General features: G+C 43.7%; 1 protein-coding gene across 2 annotated transcripts in view; it reads left to right on the top strand.

Annotated features, from left to right (window-relative positions):
• Positions 1-1,733: 1,733 nt before the first annotated feature.
• The window catches only part of Tcaf1 (TRPM8 channel associated factor 1), a 41,271-nt gene continuing 28,455 nt past the window's right edge, over positions 1,734-14,549 (top strand). Inside the window, exon 1 of one of the 2 annotated variants that reach the window (XM_045159974.1) lies at positions 1,734-1,980. In XM_045159974.1, coding sequence (XP_045015909.1) covers positions 1,767-1,980 — 214 coding nt within the window. In that variant the 5' untranslated portion in view covers positions 1,734-1,766. The remainder of the gene's footprint in view (positions 1,981-14,549) is intronic. The other variant, XM_045159973.1, reaches the window with a different exon arrangement.

Below are 14,549 nucleotides of genomic sequence, written 5' to 3'. Positions count from 1 at the left end.
GAAACTTTCTTCCCCAGCAGCAAGGACGCACAGACTACAATGTCCTCATGAGGGAAGGTCTAGGGCAAACCCAGTCCAGCCTGTCCTCAACTCCGTCCGTCCTCCACCCCCAAGCCCTGTACTTTACTTCTTCTCTGGTTGTCACTCATGTGTTCTTTGCTGACTAGCTCTGGGCTAGACAGGAGAGGAGGGGAGAGCCAGCGCCAGGCTCCCGGCATAGTTCTGACACTTCCTGGGAACTTGGGAGGACCTTTCTCACACATTACCACATGTGGCAATTCTAAAAGCAGCGGAGTTTACAAGGCTAACAAGTGGAGCAAAGAGGACAAGCCTAGCCCTCTGCTGGCACTGTTGATTGGCTGTGCTTCCCCCCTGTAAGGAGCTGCACAATATGAAGGAGGATGTGAACAAACAGAAGATGGGCTGAATGCCCAAGGGAAGGGGGCACTGTAAGAGAAGTGGGTCTTGGGGTTGATAGAGGGAGGGGTGTTGCATTCAGCATAGAATGCAACCAGGCCACAGTCACTCAGAGGGTGTAGGGAGAGTTTGCTGTTGACAGAGGTTCCCGTCCAAGCAGAAGAAGGAGAAAACCAGCAGTAGAATGAAGGGACCCACATGCAAGGGGGAATGTCTTTCTTACTCATGGTACATGAGTCACTGGGGCTACATGATGAGGAGATTCGTGGTACAAGCCTGGAAGGATCTGTCCCTCTCTGTGGCCATGGCAGGCATTCACATGCCACATTCCTGGTCCGGCTTCAGTAACTGTCTCTGCACCAGAGTCAAACCACTTGATCCTCAACCCAGGCCTGGAAGACAGAGAGATGACTGTCACCGGTAAAGACAAGGAGAGGAGCTCGCTGGCCATCTGCAACAGAGACATGGTCCCGCGGAGAACTTGTGAACACACACGGCGACCTGGCCTGGGAGAAGTGAGGGCGCAGACAAAATTAGGCTTCTCAAGTTTTGGGCTTACAGCTGGGGGGGAGTCACTGGGTTAGGTCCAAAGGAATCGACACAGGGGTCCTCTAAGTAACCGTAGAAAACAGGACACTTAAGAGACGAGACAGCAGCAGCCAAGTTGGAGCGATGACATCACTGGCTCTGAAACTAGACAAAGGGGTCTCCAAGCAGGAAATGCCAGGTAGCACCTGGAAGACAGAGAAGTGGAGGGAAATAAATTCTCCCCTAGATTTTCCAGAAAGGATTGACGCCACTCCAGCTAGGCCATGGTGATAGCCGGGAGAGACCCGTGCCAGGCTTCTTCTGATGGTCAGAGCTGTAGAAAACCAAGTACGTGGTGACCACTGTCACTGTGTGGCCACTTGCCACGGCAGCCCCAAGGACGGGGCTGCTTCAGGTCCCCAGCTGCCACCAGGTGCTTGTGGGGGGCTGTTTCGGGGCCATGTGGTGGTCGTGAATACCAGGCTGGACACCTGGCTGTCAGCCTTTAAGTAAGCAGTCGCAGAATGTCAATCACACTCTTTCTTGGCCCTTGAATTTTCATTAACTTCACCCTAAAAAAAAAAAAAATCTGGTATCGTACCAGATAAAGAGCTTTCATCACCTCCCAATACTCTATCCGGCAGCAGTGTTCAGGGGTTTATTTCTGTTTGTTTGAAACAAATTGGCAGGCTGCACTTTCAAAAGCTGGGGTGTTGCGGGGGGGGGGGGATAGACCTGATTCTCAATCCCAGATTGGGGGGGCCGAGTCTTGGGGAAGACACTGACACAGCGCTGGACCTCTGAGATGTCTGGACAGCCGGATGAGCTCTGCCCACGTCCCTCCTCGGCCAATCGGCTCCCAGGGACGGCCCCTCTCCTCGGCCCGACTTTCCTCCACGTCCCCCGGCCTCTCCTCCATCGCCCAGGAGGCTCTTCCGGGCCCTGAAGCGCTTTCCCGGGGACCGGCTGGTCGGTGCGGCCTCCGAGGCGTCCTTTCGGCCCCTCTCCTGGCTGCAGGCAACGGCGGGGCGCAGGGTGAGTGGGGGTCAGCGACGGGGTGCGCCCCGGGAAGGACAGCCGGGGGACAAAGGCCACGGCCAGCAGGGCGGGGCGCCCCGCAGGGAAGGGCAGAGTGGGCACTGTCCAGCGGGCGGTGGGGACCGATGCGGGGGTCCCCCGGAGGGTCCCTTTGTTCCTGCGCGTCCCTCCGCTACGCCTTCTGCAGCTGGGGGGGGGGGTCTGTTTCATTCTGCCCTCCCCCCCACCCCCCCATTGTTGCTTCTTCTGGGCTGGCCAGCAGGGGGGGGGGTGGACCCCCGTTTCCTTGTTTCGTCTGTGCTCTCGGCAGGGGGCCGCTGGGACTCTGCGGCGCCCGTGGTCTCGGCCCCCTCCCAGCCCCCAGGTAAAAGCCCTTCCCCGCCGGGGCCTCCGGGCGCCCGAGGGCCCCAGTGAGTTCCTGCCGGGGGAGGTGTGTGGCTGGGAGGTGCGGGGGTCTGGAATGCCTCTGGCCTGCAAGTGATGGATTATCCAGTTCCCAGATAAACTGCCCCCAGTTGGCCTCTCCTTCCTTGGCCCATCCCGCAACGCTGGGAGGCCCTAAGGACAGTATAGCAGAGAAAGATCTCTGCCAAGTGCATAATGGTGGAAACTTGGAAGATGTAAAGAACACAGTGTCTCTGTCTGCAGGCTGACCGACCAGCCAACCATTTCTCTGTCTGTTCTCCAAACTGTGTGTCCCTCGATTGCATTTCAGCTTGCTTTGCTTTAGGGAAAAAAAAAAAAAAAAAATTGAGTAAAAAGAGTGTATAACATCCAGGAGCAGTCTAAACTAATGATAATGAAATGAATGTTTCACCATAGGACATTTGCAGACCTTGGATGCCATTTGGGGGAGGTGGGGGGGGGTCTCTGTCCTTGAGATATGACCTGTGTTTTGTTTTTTACTTTAATCACCATTTGATTGTATTTATGGTTTTACATTTGTGTGTAAAACACGCATAAGTGCTGGTTTTCCTTGTTTTTGCCTTCATACTATTAAGGTTATCCTGTACATATTCTTAAACTTTTAAAAACAGACTATTGACTATGCTTCCCTCATTTTCATTATTTGTGATTTAATATACTGTATTCACTCTCCTGCTCATGGGCGTTTGAGTTTCTAGCTCAAGAGATGTATTAGTTAACTATACTTATGTGGTAAATTACCTCCACACTAACAGTACAGAGTCAAAAACGAAACAAGCGGACAACGATGGAAAACACCACTGATATTTTCCTGCCGTCTCCCAGTTTCTGGAATCAGACCCCAGGGGTGGCTTAGTGGGGAATTCCTGACGTAGGGCGCTCACAGGCAGCAATAAAAGTATCAGGGTCTCGAGTGAACCAGACCATTCATATCTGGGGGATAATGCCCCCACATTAAGCCTTCCCATCCTGTGGGCGCTTACGTTCTTTCCGCCCCTTCATCCACTATGTTCCCTGAGTCCTGGGGGACATTTTAGAAGTCAGCTTCGGTGTTTTGCCCTTGGCACACTCTCAGTTTCTGCTTTGATGAGTTTTGAGTGCTCATATCGACCTTCATCTCCAAAGAGAAGGTTCTCGGGCCAGCGGTGGAAGCAGCGCTCTGACTCACCGCACCACTTGCTCTGCAGTATTCCCTGGGCCCTGGTGGGGGTGATAGAGATGCTCGTCCAGTGCAAGGCACTGGGCCTTGTGTTCTCGTCCGCGGTGAGTGTGGAGGTGTTCCCCACCATGTGTGTAAACCGAGAGCCATATTCAGTCAGCCCTCTGTCACAAAACAGAGGAAGGACTCCTTTGGAAGAATAGGGGCCTCAACCGAATGGGGACTGGGGAGAAGGGACAAAATAGGATAATGTGATGGAGCATGACCAAATTATACTGAATTCAAATATTAAATTTTCCAATAAACATTAAAAAGAAACCAGGTGTGGCAGTGCACGCCTTTAGCCCCAGATGCAGAAGTAGGAGGATTGCTGTGAGTTAGAGACCAGCCTGAGACTACAGAATGAATTCCTGGTCACCCTGGTTTAGAGCAAGACCGTACCTCAAAAAAAGAAAGAGAGAGAGAGAGAGAGGGAGAAATATATAGAGAGAGAAAGAGAGAGAGAGGGAGAAATATAGACAGAAAGAAAGAAGGAAGGAAGGAAAGAAAGAAATAAACAAAGAAATCAAGGTCAGTACATAGGCTCAGGCCACAGCTCAAGGCTCTCAAGGCTCCACCAAGCTGATTCACAGACGGTTGCAGGCTTTGGGCCTTCCTGACTGGTTAGACACATCTGCTCTCTGCATATCATATGGTGCTCTACATGGAGGAACTAGCCTGAATCTGATGCTTCACCCTTCCTTCAGAGTGACCCTTGCAGGGAGAAAGAGAAACAAGACTTGATTCTTTTGTATGCGTGTGTGTGTGTGTGTGTGTGTGTGTGTGTGTGTGTGTGTGTGTGTGTACGCATGTGGAGACCAGAAGACGACTTCAGGGATCGTTACCCTCAGGTGCCTTCCACCCTTTTGTGAGCCAAGATCTCTCACGGACCTGCAACTCCACAAGTAGACTAGACTGACTGGCCAGTGGACCCCAGGGATCTCCCTGCCTCCACCTCCTCCGCGCTGGAGTCATGAGCACATGTGAGTTCTGGAGATCAAACTTGAAACCACTCTTTTTGTCACCTAATCTCCAAGGTGACATCACATCATTTTTGCCATTTTCTGATTGGAAGTGAAGGTGCCCTCCATACTCTGAGAGAGCAGTTTCAGAAGGCGTGAGAACATGGAGGTGGCGTTGTAAAGGCCGCCTCCACATTCACGTCTCCTTGGGCAGTCATTTCCCTAGAGTGTACTTCAGAATAGAATCACTATGGCAAGGCTTTGTGTCTATTCAACTTAACAGGTCATTTCCCAGGTTTTGAAAGTATTAAGCCAGACTTCCTCCAGCAAAGGGTGAAATTTCTTTTAGATGATTCCATTTCTGGTCACCCTAGTGGGGGTGGGCTAGCGTGTCACTGTGATTTTAATTAACATGTCCACACAACTAACAGGACTGGTTGTTGTTTGATGTGTTGATCAAGAATTGGGCTTTCAGGGCTGGAGAGATGGCTTAGCGGTTAAGCACTTGCCTGTGAAGCCTAAGGACCCCGGTTCGAGGCTCGGTTCCCCAGGTCCCACGTTAGCCAGATGCACAAGGGGGCGCACGCGTCTGGAGTTTGTTTGCAGAGGCGGGAAGCCCTGGCGCACCCATTCTCTCTCTCTCCCTCTATCTGTCTTTCTCTCTGTGTCTGTCGCTCTCAAATAAATAAATTTAAAAAAAAAAAAGAATTGGGCTTTCAAAAATTAAAAAAAAAAAAAGGATTAGGCTTTCTTCTCTGAATTTCTGATTCCTGTCTTTATCTTACTGACTCATTGGAGTGCTTGATTTATCTAATCTGGGCAGGAATATTTTATTCACTGTAGGTGCTTGCACTTTGCTTCTGAGGTTTTCTTTCTCTGCATGTGTCTGTCAGTGAACACCGTTAGGAATTGTAGTTTCAAGTTATTAATGCTTGCTTGTATAGTTTGCTTTGTTTGAGAATTACATCCTCAAATCATACCAGTGACTTTTAAAAAATAAATATTTGTATTTATTTGCAAGCAGAGAGAAAGAGAGAAGAGAGGGAAAGACACAGAGAATGGGCACACCAGGGCTTCCAGCCACTGCAAATGAACTCCAGGTGCATGCACCACATTGTACATCTGGCTTTATGCCGTGCTAAGGAATCCAACTCCAGTCATTAGGCTTTGTAGGCAAGCGCCTTAACTTTTGAGCCATCTCTCCAGTTCCCATGTCTTAATCCACCTGTTTATTCTAGACAATAGTCAATTTTCACCATACCAGTGATCTGCATGACTCAAGCTTTTCCATATATGCATGGATTTACTTAAAGCTCGCTATGTTTGGTACTGACTCTGACAATACTAAATAATATTAAATGACTCTAGTTGCCCTTAATTATATCAATTTGCCCTGTGGTTAAGAGGTAGAGACAGGAACCTCCCGAAAGCCTAATCAGTGAGCCCTGAGTTTGACTCCATCTCCATAAATAAAGTGGAGAGCAATCAAGAAAGACACCGATCATCAACACCTGATCTCCACATGCACACACGTGCAGTCACAGACATTTGAACACACACACATGCATGCTCACCACGCATACACACTCATGCAAAAATAAATAAATGCATCTGTAATAAAGAGTAGTATTCAACTGGTAATAGTAACCCAGTTTTCATTCCTAGAATAAACCCTGTCTAGTCTGTACGTAATAGCATGCAGAGATAGATGTAGACATAAAGACAGCCATGTCACTGTGTGAGTTGATGTTGGCCTGTGACTGTCTCTTTCCGTGCTGACCTTATCTTTTTTGGCCTTATCACGAAATGATACAAGGCAGTAGTTTTTCTGCTGCTATTTGTTTTTTAAAGACTTTGTGCAATACTGAAATGCTCTCATCCTTGACTATTTCCTCAAATCACCTGCAAAATTCTCTGGGTTTGGGAGTTTAGTAGGGTATGCACTGTCTAGTCCAATTCTTTATAAAATATTATTTTTATTTTATTGATTTTTTTGTTTATTTGAGAGAGAGAGAGAGAGAGAAAGAATAGGCACACTGGAGCCTCTAACCACTGCAGATAAACTCCAGACACATGTGCTCCCTTGTATATCTGGCTTATGTGAGTGCTGAGGAATTGAACCTGGGTTCTTAGGCTTTACAGGCAAGTGCCATAACCACTAAGCCTAGCCCTGATTCAATTATTTTAATAATTTATTATTTAGGTTTTCTTGTGGGGTCAGTTTTGATAAACTGTGTATGCATTCATTTTCAATATTAATAGAACAAAATTGTTCATAATATTGTATCGTTAGTTTAAATTTTTCCTTTATCATCTGCTTTGACTTCTTTCCACTAGTAATATGTATATATAGTCTTTCATTCCATTTTTGTTTTGATTAATTTTGTTTCATCTTTGTAAACTCTATTAGCTCTTTGACAAAGACACAGTATTTCTTCTTGTTGGTTTTTCCTTGTATTGCTGCTTCTCTCCACTTTCTTTGTGTTTTTCTGTTATTTAATGTAAGCCCTTAAATTATATACTTAGCTTATAAATTTTCAGCTTTTCTTCTCCACAAGGTGTTAGAGCTTTCAATTTCTACATTGTAGCTGTAGCCCTCAGGCTTTGCTGTGAATTTTTTTATTATTCAGCTGTAGTACTTATAATTACTATCATGGTCATAATTTATTGAGAAATGTGTCATCTAATTCTCATTTGGTCATAGGAAGTTTCTTATGTCATCTTGTAGCAAATGTAGCCTAACTAATTTATACTGTACTTAAAGAATATATGATTCCAAGTCCTTTGGATTTGCTTCATAGCTTCGTAACAGCATTCTTGGAAAGAATACGTCTAATTATATAAGGTCTTGCATATACTTTTAAAATTAATCTTATAAATCCAATCTTAGGTAGTCTCATTGGTATAATAATTATAGAAAGATAAGCTAAAATTTCTCACAATAATGAGAGATTTGGCATTTCCCATTTGAGAGCTGCAGACGTTTTCTTTGTAGATATTGGTGCTCTTATTAGGTAAGTTTGGAAAGCTAGAGATGCTGTAGAGGTAAGGATCCTACCTTAAGAGCACCTATTAATGTTTGTCACAGTGAAATTCCAAATTTACACAAACATCCAAATAAGATCTCTGTATTTTCCACATTTGTCTCTCATCCTTTGACTTTAAATATCTCTGAATCTTTGCTTTAAAACTAGTGTAATAATAAAAAACTAAGCTAAGTTTTTAAAATCCTGTAATTTAAACATTAAATTACTTGATAACTTACACTTGTCACTGAATAATTCCGAATAATTTAGTCAATTTATGCTTATTGTAAGAGCTATGTAATTCACTTCTATCTTACTTTTATTTTTCTTGCCTTTTTGTCTCTTTCAATCACCCTTCTATCTGCCTTTTAAAATTTTTATTGATTTTTTTTTTTAAATGAAACGGTCGCACACATAGACCCCTCTCTGCCCACCCCGATTCTGCTAAGGGTTCTCTGCAGGGATGGTGAAATACCACGTCTGTCTCCGGCGGTTCCCACCCTGAGGTTCTTACAGTCTTTCCACCCCCTCTTCTAGGATGCTTCCCAAGCCTTGGTGTAGATGGCCAGTTTACTCTGTTTCCTCAACATTTTCTTCCTCTTATTTGGAAAGCAGATTTACTAAGTCTAGTGTTTCAGGCATATTCTGCTTTCGTAACATATTTAACACATAACATGCATTCTTAGGACTTATTTAAGTTAAATAACATTGATCATTGACTCTTCAATTATATATCATTCTTCAGATGCCATGTGTTTGTTATAATTACTGAATAATATCAATGTTTAACTTCCCAACATATTTACTAACATATTAATATTTGTGCACATAAATGAAAGTAAGCACCACATAGAAGGTGTGTTCTTTTAAACACAGTTATCAGTTATTTCTCTTTGAATCACATTATTGTAGGAGAATGTATTCTGTGTGCTTATGACTTCCTGGGGACCTGTTTTACGGGGTTTGTGCAGTCTCCTTGGGAACGTGTTTGCCATTCACCTGCAATCAGGTGTTCTTTTGTTAGGAGTGTATATGCAGCATGGTTATAGGGTCAAATTTATTAATTATGTTATTATGTAGCACTTTTCTGATATTTGTACCCTTGTTTGATTAGATTACTGAGAATTTCAACTATATTCGTGGATTCTACTACTTATTTGCTTTATGAATTCTGCTACCACTTTGCTTTATGAATGTTGAGGTTACATCATTTAGAAACTATTTATTGGCGACATCCATATGTATATACAACATGCCATGCTCACAGTCCCCTCCCACATGTTCCCGTCCCCTCTTCTGTCCCCCTCCACTGAGTTGCTTATTTCCAGCTAGTCCCTCTTCTGTTTTTTATTAATCATTTTTATGTATGTGCAAAATGTATTGTGATCATATTGTCTTGCCCCATCTGTCTTTTCCATACTTCACCCCTTCCTCCGCTCTCTGTTCTTTCCCTCCATCTAGTCCCTGTACTATTATTTTTAATTGTTTATGAATTTTACTGCATGACCCTATAGGGTATTGGTTATATTTCCTCCAAGTTATACTCATATCCACTCTCCCTTGCCTCCAGGTCAATAAGGGCCTTCCTCAAGGGGTTATCAGTGAGCCCTTTGAGGCATCAGCCTGTTATGGTGGGGGTCAAAGCCATGGGATTCTCCTTCCTACCCAGTAGCTCTTACAGTCTTTCTACCCATCTTCTGCAGTGTTCCTTGAGCCTTGCTGTCTCCTTATAACCTTAATTATGACTTTTACCCATTCTAAAACAAAAATTAATCTCCACTGATTGAGTCTTGCAGCCGAGTTTTGACATAAATTAAATTTTTCCATATACTTCATATTTATTTAAAAGCCAATACTCACTTATATTTGAACTTTATTTATTCTTTCCAGCGTTCTCTAGTTCTTCCATAGTACTGTGCTCCTGTCTGGAATATTTTTTCCTTTAGCCTGAAGAACTTTAGGTAGCTCTTCTTCTGAATTCCACTGTTCGCAAATTCAATCAGATAGTGAGTATCTTCATTTCTGAGGGATTATTTTTGCTTTCCATAGAGGTTTCGGTTGGCAGATTTTATAGTTTCTTTTTTTTTTTTTCAAGCCTGTTATGTTCTTGTTTCCATCGTTGTTTTGAAAGCCAGCTGTACTTTTGTTTCTTTGAGTAGAAAGTGTTCTTGTCTCTGGCTGCTTTTCAGATCTTCTCTGTGAGTTTTGGTTTTCATCTGTTTGACTATGAAGTATCTGAGGTCAGAGTATAGATTTCCTTGTATTTATTCTGTTTGCCTCCCTCAGTTTTTACTGCATATAAGGTAAAATAGATGAAAAATTATAAAATTCAAGTTGACACCATCATTTTTGTTTTAAATTTTATTTATTTATTTATTTGAGAGCGACAGACACAGAGAGAAAGACAGATAGAGGGAGAGAGAGAGAATGGGCGCGCCAGGGCTTCCAGCCTCTGCAAACGAGCTCCAGACGTGTGCGCCCCCTTGTGCATCTGGCTAACGTGGGACCTGGGGAATGGAGCCTCGAACCGGGGTCCTTAGGCTTCACAGGCAAGCGCTTAACCGCTAAGCCATCTCTCCAGCCCTGACACTATCATTTTCCAAGATAATTAGGGATGTGGGTACAGAGAAAGTGCCAACAAAAAAATTTTCACACCTTCCCAAGTTTAGTAATGATAGTCTTGTTCAGGTTTGACTGTTACCCAAGGACATAATCTCACTTGTAAAGTGTGATTCTTATTTCCATATCATGAATTTTCTATGTGACGACTGAAATCACGGTGTGTGTGCCGAGCCTTCCTTGTCACTGTACTGAGAACAGGGCAGCCTCTGAAGGGAGCGCTCTTTTCAGTCTTGTTTGGCCTTTTTGCAGGATTTCTTGGAGTCTCTTCTTGTGTATATCATAGGGAGATGCAGAGTGACATATGGAAAATTTTAAGATGCACTTCTCTGAGATTCCTTCGTATCTGAAATATTTCCCTTTGAGTGCTTTGCCAATCGTGAACTCTTCAGACAGACAGTGGCCTCAGTTACTTTGCTTATGAGTGGAAAATGTAAAGTAGGAAGAAATTAGGGGAAGATGGAATCCATGTCCTGTTTTCAGTTCCTTGAGGGTTGTAACTCCTCAAATCCTCTCCAAAAGGCTTGATCGCTCATCAGAAGAATCTGCCTATACTTTTTCCAGCATGTACAGGTGTTCTGAGTGGGAGGGGTTGTTTAAAAACAATACTCTTGGGCTGCAAAAATGGCTCAACAGTTAAAGCTGCTTGCTTGCAAAGCCTAGTGACCAGGGTTTGATTCCCCAGGACCTACCTAAGCCACGTGCACAAAGGGGAGCATGCATCTAGAGTTGATTTGCAGCAGCTAAAGGCCATAGCATGCCTAACCCCCGCCCCCCAAGTTCTCTGCTTGCAGATCAAGAAATGATAACTCTCTCAATAGTTAAGCTTGAAATCACTCACCATTTTGTCTTGCAGATCTGTATCCTATCCTTGGGTCTTTTAATAAATTATCAGTGTTTGTTGGCTTAAAAATAAAATTTTAAGTAACTTGCTACCTCTAGGCAGCAATTCTACATTGTTCAGTTTCTCATGTTAAAATACCATGTTACTCTCTTACTACTGAGAATGCAGAGGGGGGAATTTACCCATCAGTCACTTAAGTAATCTCCTCTTTCCCAGAATTACTCCCCCATAACCACACACACATGCATGCCTTTACTTTTCTATGTGCTTAAGTTCATTGTGGTATTTAAAAAAAAAAATCTATCTTGTTTTAATTTATTAGGCTTCCCAGATGTGGGTATAGGGTGTTACAAGGACTGTAGAATATTTATGGTAATCACTGCTTTAGTAATGACTCTTCTATAATTTTCCTCTAAAATTTGTTTGGATACCAGATATATGTCATATATATGTATATTTTTATATATTTTTTTACTGTACCTTCCTTATCACCTATCCTTTCTCAAACTTTCAATCATATTTAGCTCTTAGATTGAATTTTAAATGACTTCCTCTGTTCTAGATCCAGCTCAATAGTTTATTTTCAATGTTATCTCCTCTTGTATGTGGTCCCTTTGATGATTTTTTTATTGTGAAACATTCTTTTTTTCTAAGCTTTTAAAATACTTTTCTATTTATGTATTTGAGAGACAGGCAGAGAAAGAGAGAGAGAGAGAGAGAGAGAGAGAGAGAATTGGCATGCTAGGGCCTCTAGCCACCACAAACTCCAGAATCGTGAGTCATATTGTGCATCTGACTTATGTGGGTCCTGGGAAATTGAACCTGAGTCCTTTGGCGTTTCAGGCAAGAATCTTAACTGCTGAACCATGTCTCCAACCCATATTCTTTTTTAATTATACTTTTTCATTACTAGCTCTGATTGAATATTTTATAAATATATTATATCTATGTAATGTTCAGGTTTCTGTATTTCCCTTCATTTTCTAATTGTGTTAGCCATGACTATTTTAAGTTTGATGCCTAGTAATTCTAATATCTGTATTCTACCTGTTTCTGATATCTTGTTTATGGTTATTGTTCTCATTCATGGCACTACTTCCTTGAACATTATGTGATTTTCATAATCATTACTCTGTGTTGCTCCTTTGTATGGAATTTTTATTTATAGAAATTCTTTCTATATGGGTTGACATTAAGTTCCTCTAGAAATAACCTGTATTAGTTTATGTAATCTAGAAACATTACCAAGTTAAGATCTCATTAAATTAAATTCCAGACACACAAAGGTGAGGCAAGAGCAAGGTCACACATGCCCAATAGGTGGCACAAGCATCTGGAGTTCGATTTCAGTGGCTGAGGCCCTGACATACCAGTCCTCTCTCTGTCCTCTCTCTCTGTCTGTCTTTCTCCTCTCACTTGCTCTCTCACTTAAAAAAAAATCTTTGCTTTAGAGCTTCCCAGTCAACAGGAGCACCAGGCACTCAGATGGCCTGGACTCAGTGCTTTTGTCTGATAACCCATAGAAACACTTCAGGGAAAGCCATTGTGCTTGCTTCTCTCCGTGCCTCCTGGTTTGAGTTTATTTGGACATTGCATAGTTCTTTTTGTTGTTATCATTGTTAATACTTTTCTTTATATATATATTTTTTTGTATTTGAGAACTACAACATGTGAACATTTTGCAAATTGGTCTTATTTCCATTGGGTTATGCCCCCCCCTTTTTTTGCTTTGTTTTGTTTTGAGGTAGCATCTCCCTGTAGCTCAGGCTGACCTGGAATTCACTATGGAGTCTCACGCTGGCCTCTTACTCATGACGGTCCTCCTACCTGTGTCTCCTGGATGCTGGGATTAAAGGTGTGCGCCAGTACTCCCAGCCTGGGTTGCCCTCTTGGGTCCTCTCTCCTCTGTCCCCATCCCACTGAGGGCCCTCCTCTGTAAGGCGGTCAGTAATTATTGTGGGGTCATGAATGTACCAGTAAGTCCCTGTTTGAGAGGAGGGCAGTGCCTCACAGTAGGCCTTCCCACCTTGTGGTTGTGGTTCTTACATTCTTTCTGTCCCCTCTTCCATAGTGCTCCTTGAGCCATGGAGCCTTGTTAAAAATCTCCTTTAGTACTGATCCACCTCTTATGCTCTGCTTTGATGAGTTTTGAGTCTCCTCAGTATTTACAGCCATCTCCCCTGGAAGAGTTCTTCAGGATAGCAGTGAGAGCAGCACTCACAATTTTATTTGCCATGTCTTCTGTGATGTTTCCTGAGCCTTGGCCTGTGTGATAAAGATAATTTGACTCATGCTAGGGACTCGGCTTTCTTTCTTATGATATTGGTGGGTCTTGGGTCTCTCTGGTGTATGCAGCTATCTGTTAAAAGAAATTATCTAACCAAGAATGAGAGCAGTGTGGATCAAAGGGGATAAATATAGACATAAAAACTATTTTATTTACTTATTAGAAAGAGAAAGAGGCAGATAGATAGATGAAAGAAAGAAAGAAAGGGTTGGAGAGATGGCTTAGTGGTTAAGTGCTTGCCTGTGAAGCCTAAGGACTCCAGTTCGAGGCTCGACTGCCCAGGACCCACGTTAGCCAGATGCACAAGGTGGCGCACAATTCTGGAGTTTGTTTGCAGTGTCTGGAGGACCTGGCATGCCCATTCTTGCTCTCTCTGCCTCTCTCTTTCTGTCTGTTGCTCTCCAGATGCATGTGACGCCTTGTGCATCAAGCTTTATATGAGTACTAGGGAATCGAACCTGGGTCCTTTGGCTTTGCCAGTGAGCACCTTAACCACTAAGCCATCTCTCCAGGCCTAGAAGATATTTTGGTGAATATAACCTCTCCTTTTAGCCAAGCAATAGTGGAAACTTCCTTCTAGGGTCTATGGCCTTCCAAGCCATAGATATCTGACTTGGTTCTCAGTACAGGCATGAATTTTCTTTACTGAGCAGGCCTCATATCCAGTCAAAGAGTTCTTGGGCTCCCCTATAACGGATGTGCCACTATTGTTCTGCTGTGTACATCTTGCCCGGTGGTTGATTTTGTTCCTTGCTGGATCCACCTCTTATTCACATGGCTGGTAGCTTTTTTTTCCCTAGCTGCTCACATAACATTTTCCAGCACTATGAGAACTAGCCAGAAGAGAGGGGGCTTTCATCTCAGTTCCAGCATGTACCCCCCCCCAATGCTCTGTGACTGCAGCCTGTGGCGTCTTCAGCAGGGGGGTCTTACCATTTCGTTTTGGCGAGCAACCAAGTACTTCGGCAGTGGCCTACGTTGTGTTTGGAACTTCATGGGCCTTTGTGACCAACAGCTCATTTGGGGAGGTAACCCAGCTGTGGTGATTTCATTCAGGTGTCCCTCATGAACTTAGGTGTTCTGAAAGCTGGCTTCCCAGCTGATGGAGATTTGGGAATTAACACCTTCTGGAGGCGGTGTGTTGTTGGGGATGGGCTTATGGGTGTTATAGCCAGTGTCCCCTTGCCAGTGTTTGACACACTCT

The sequence above is a fragment of the Jaculus jaculus genome, chromosome 10 (assembly GCF_020740685.1).
Source record: "Jaculus jaculus isolate mJacJac1 chromosome 10, mJacJac1.mat.Y.cur, whole genome shotgun sequence".
NCBI lineage: Eukaryota > Metazoa > Chordata > Mammalia > Rodentia > Dipodidae > Jaculus > Jaculus jaculus.
The sequence above is the reverse complement of the archived record's forward strand: the minus strand, read 5'-3'. Positions and strand labels throughout refer to the sequence as shown.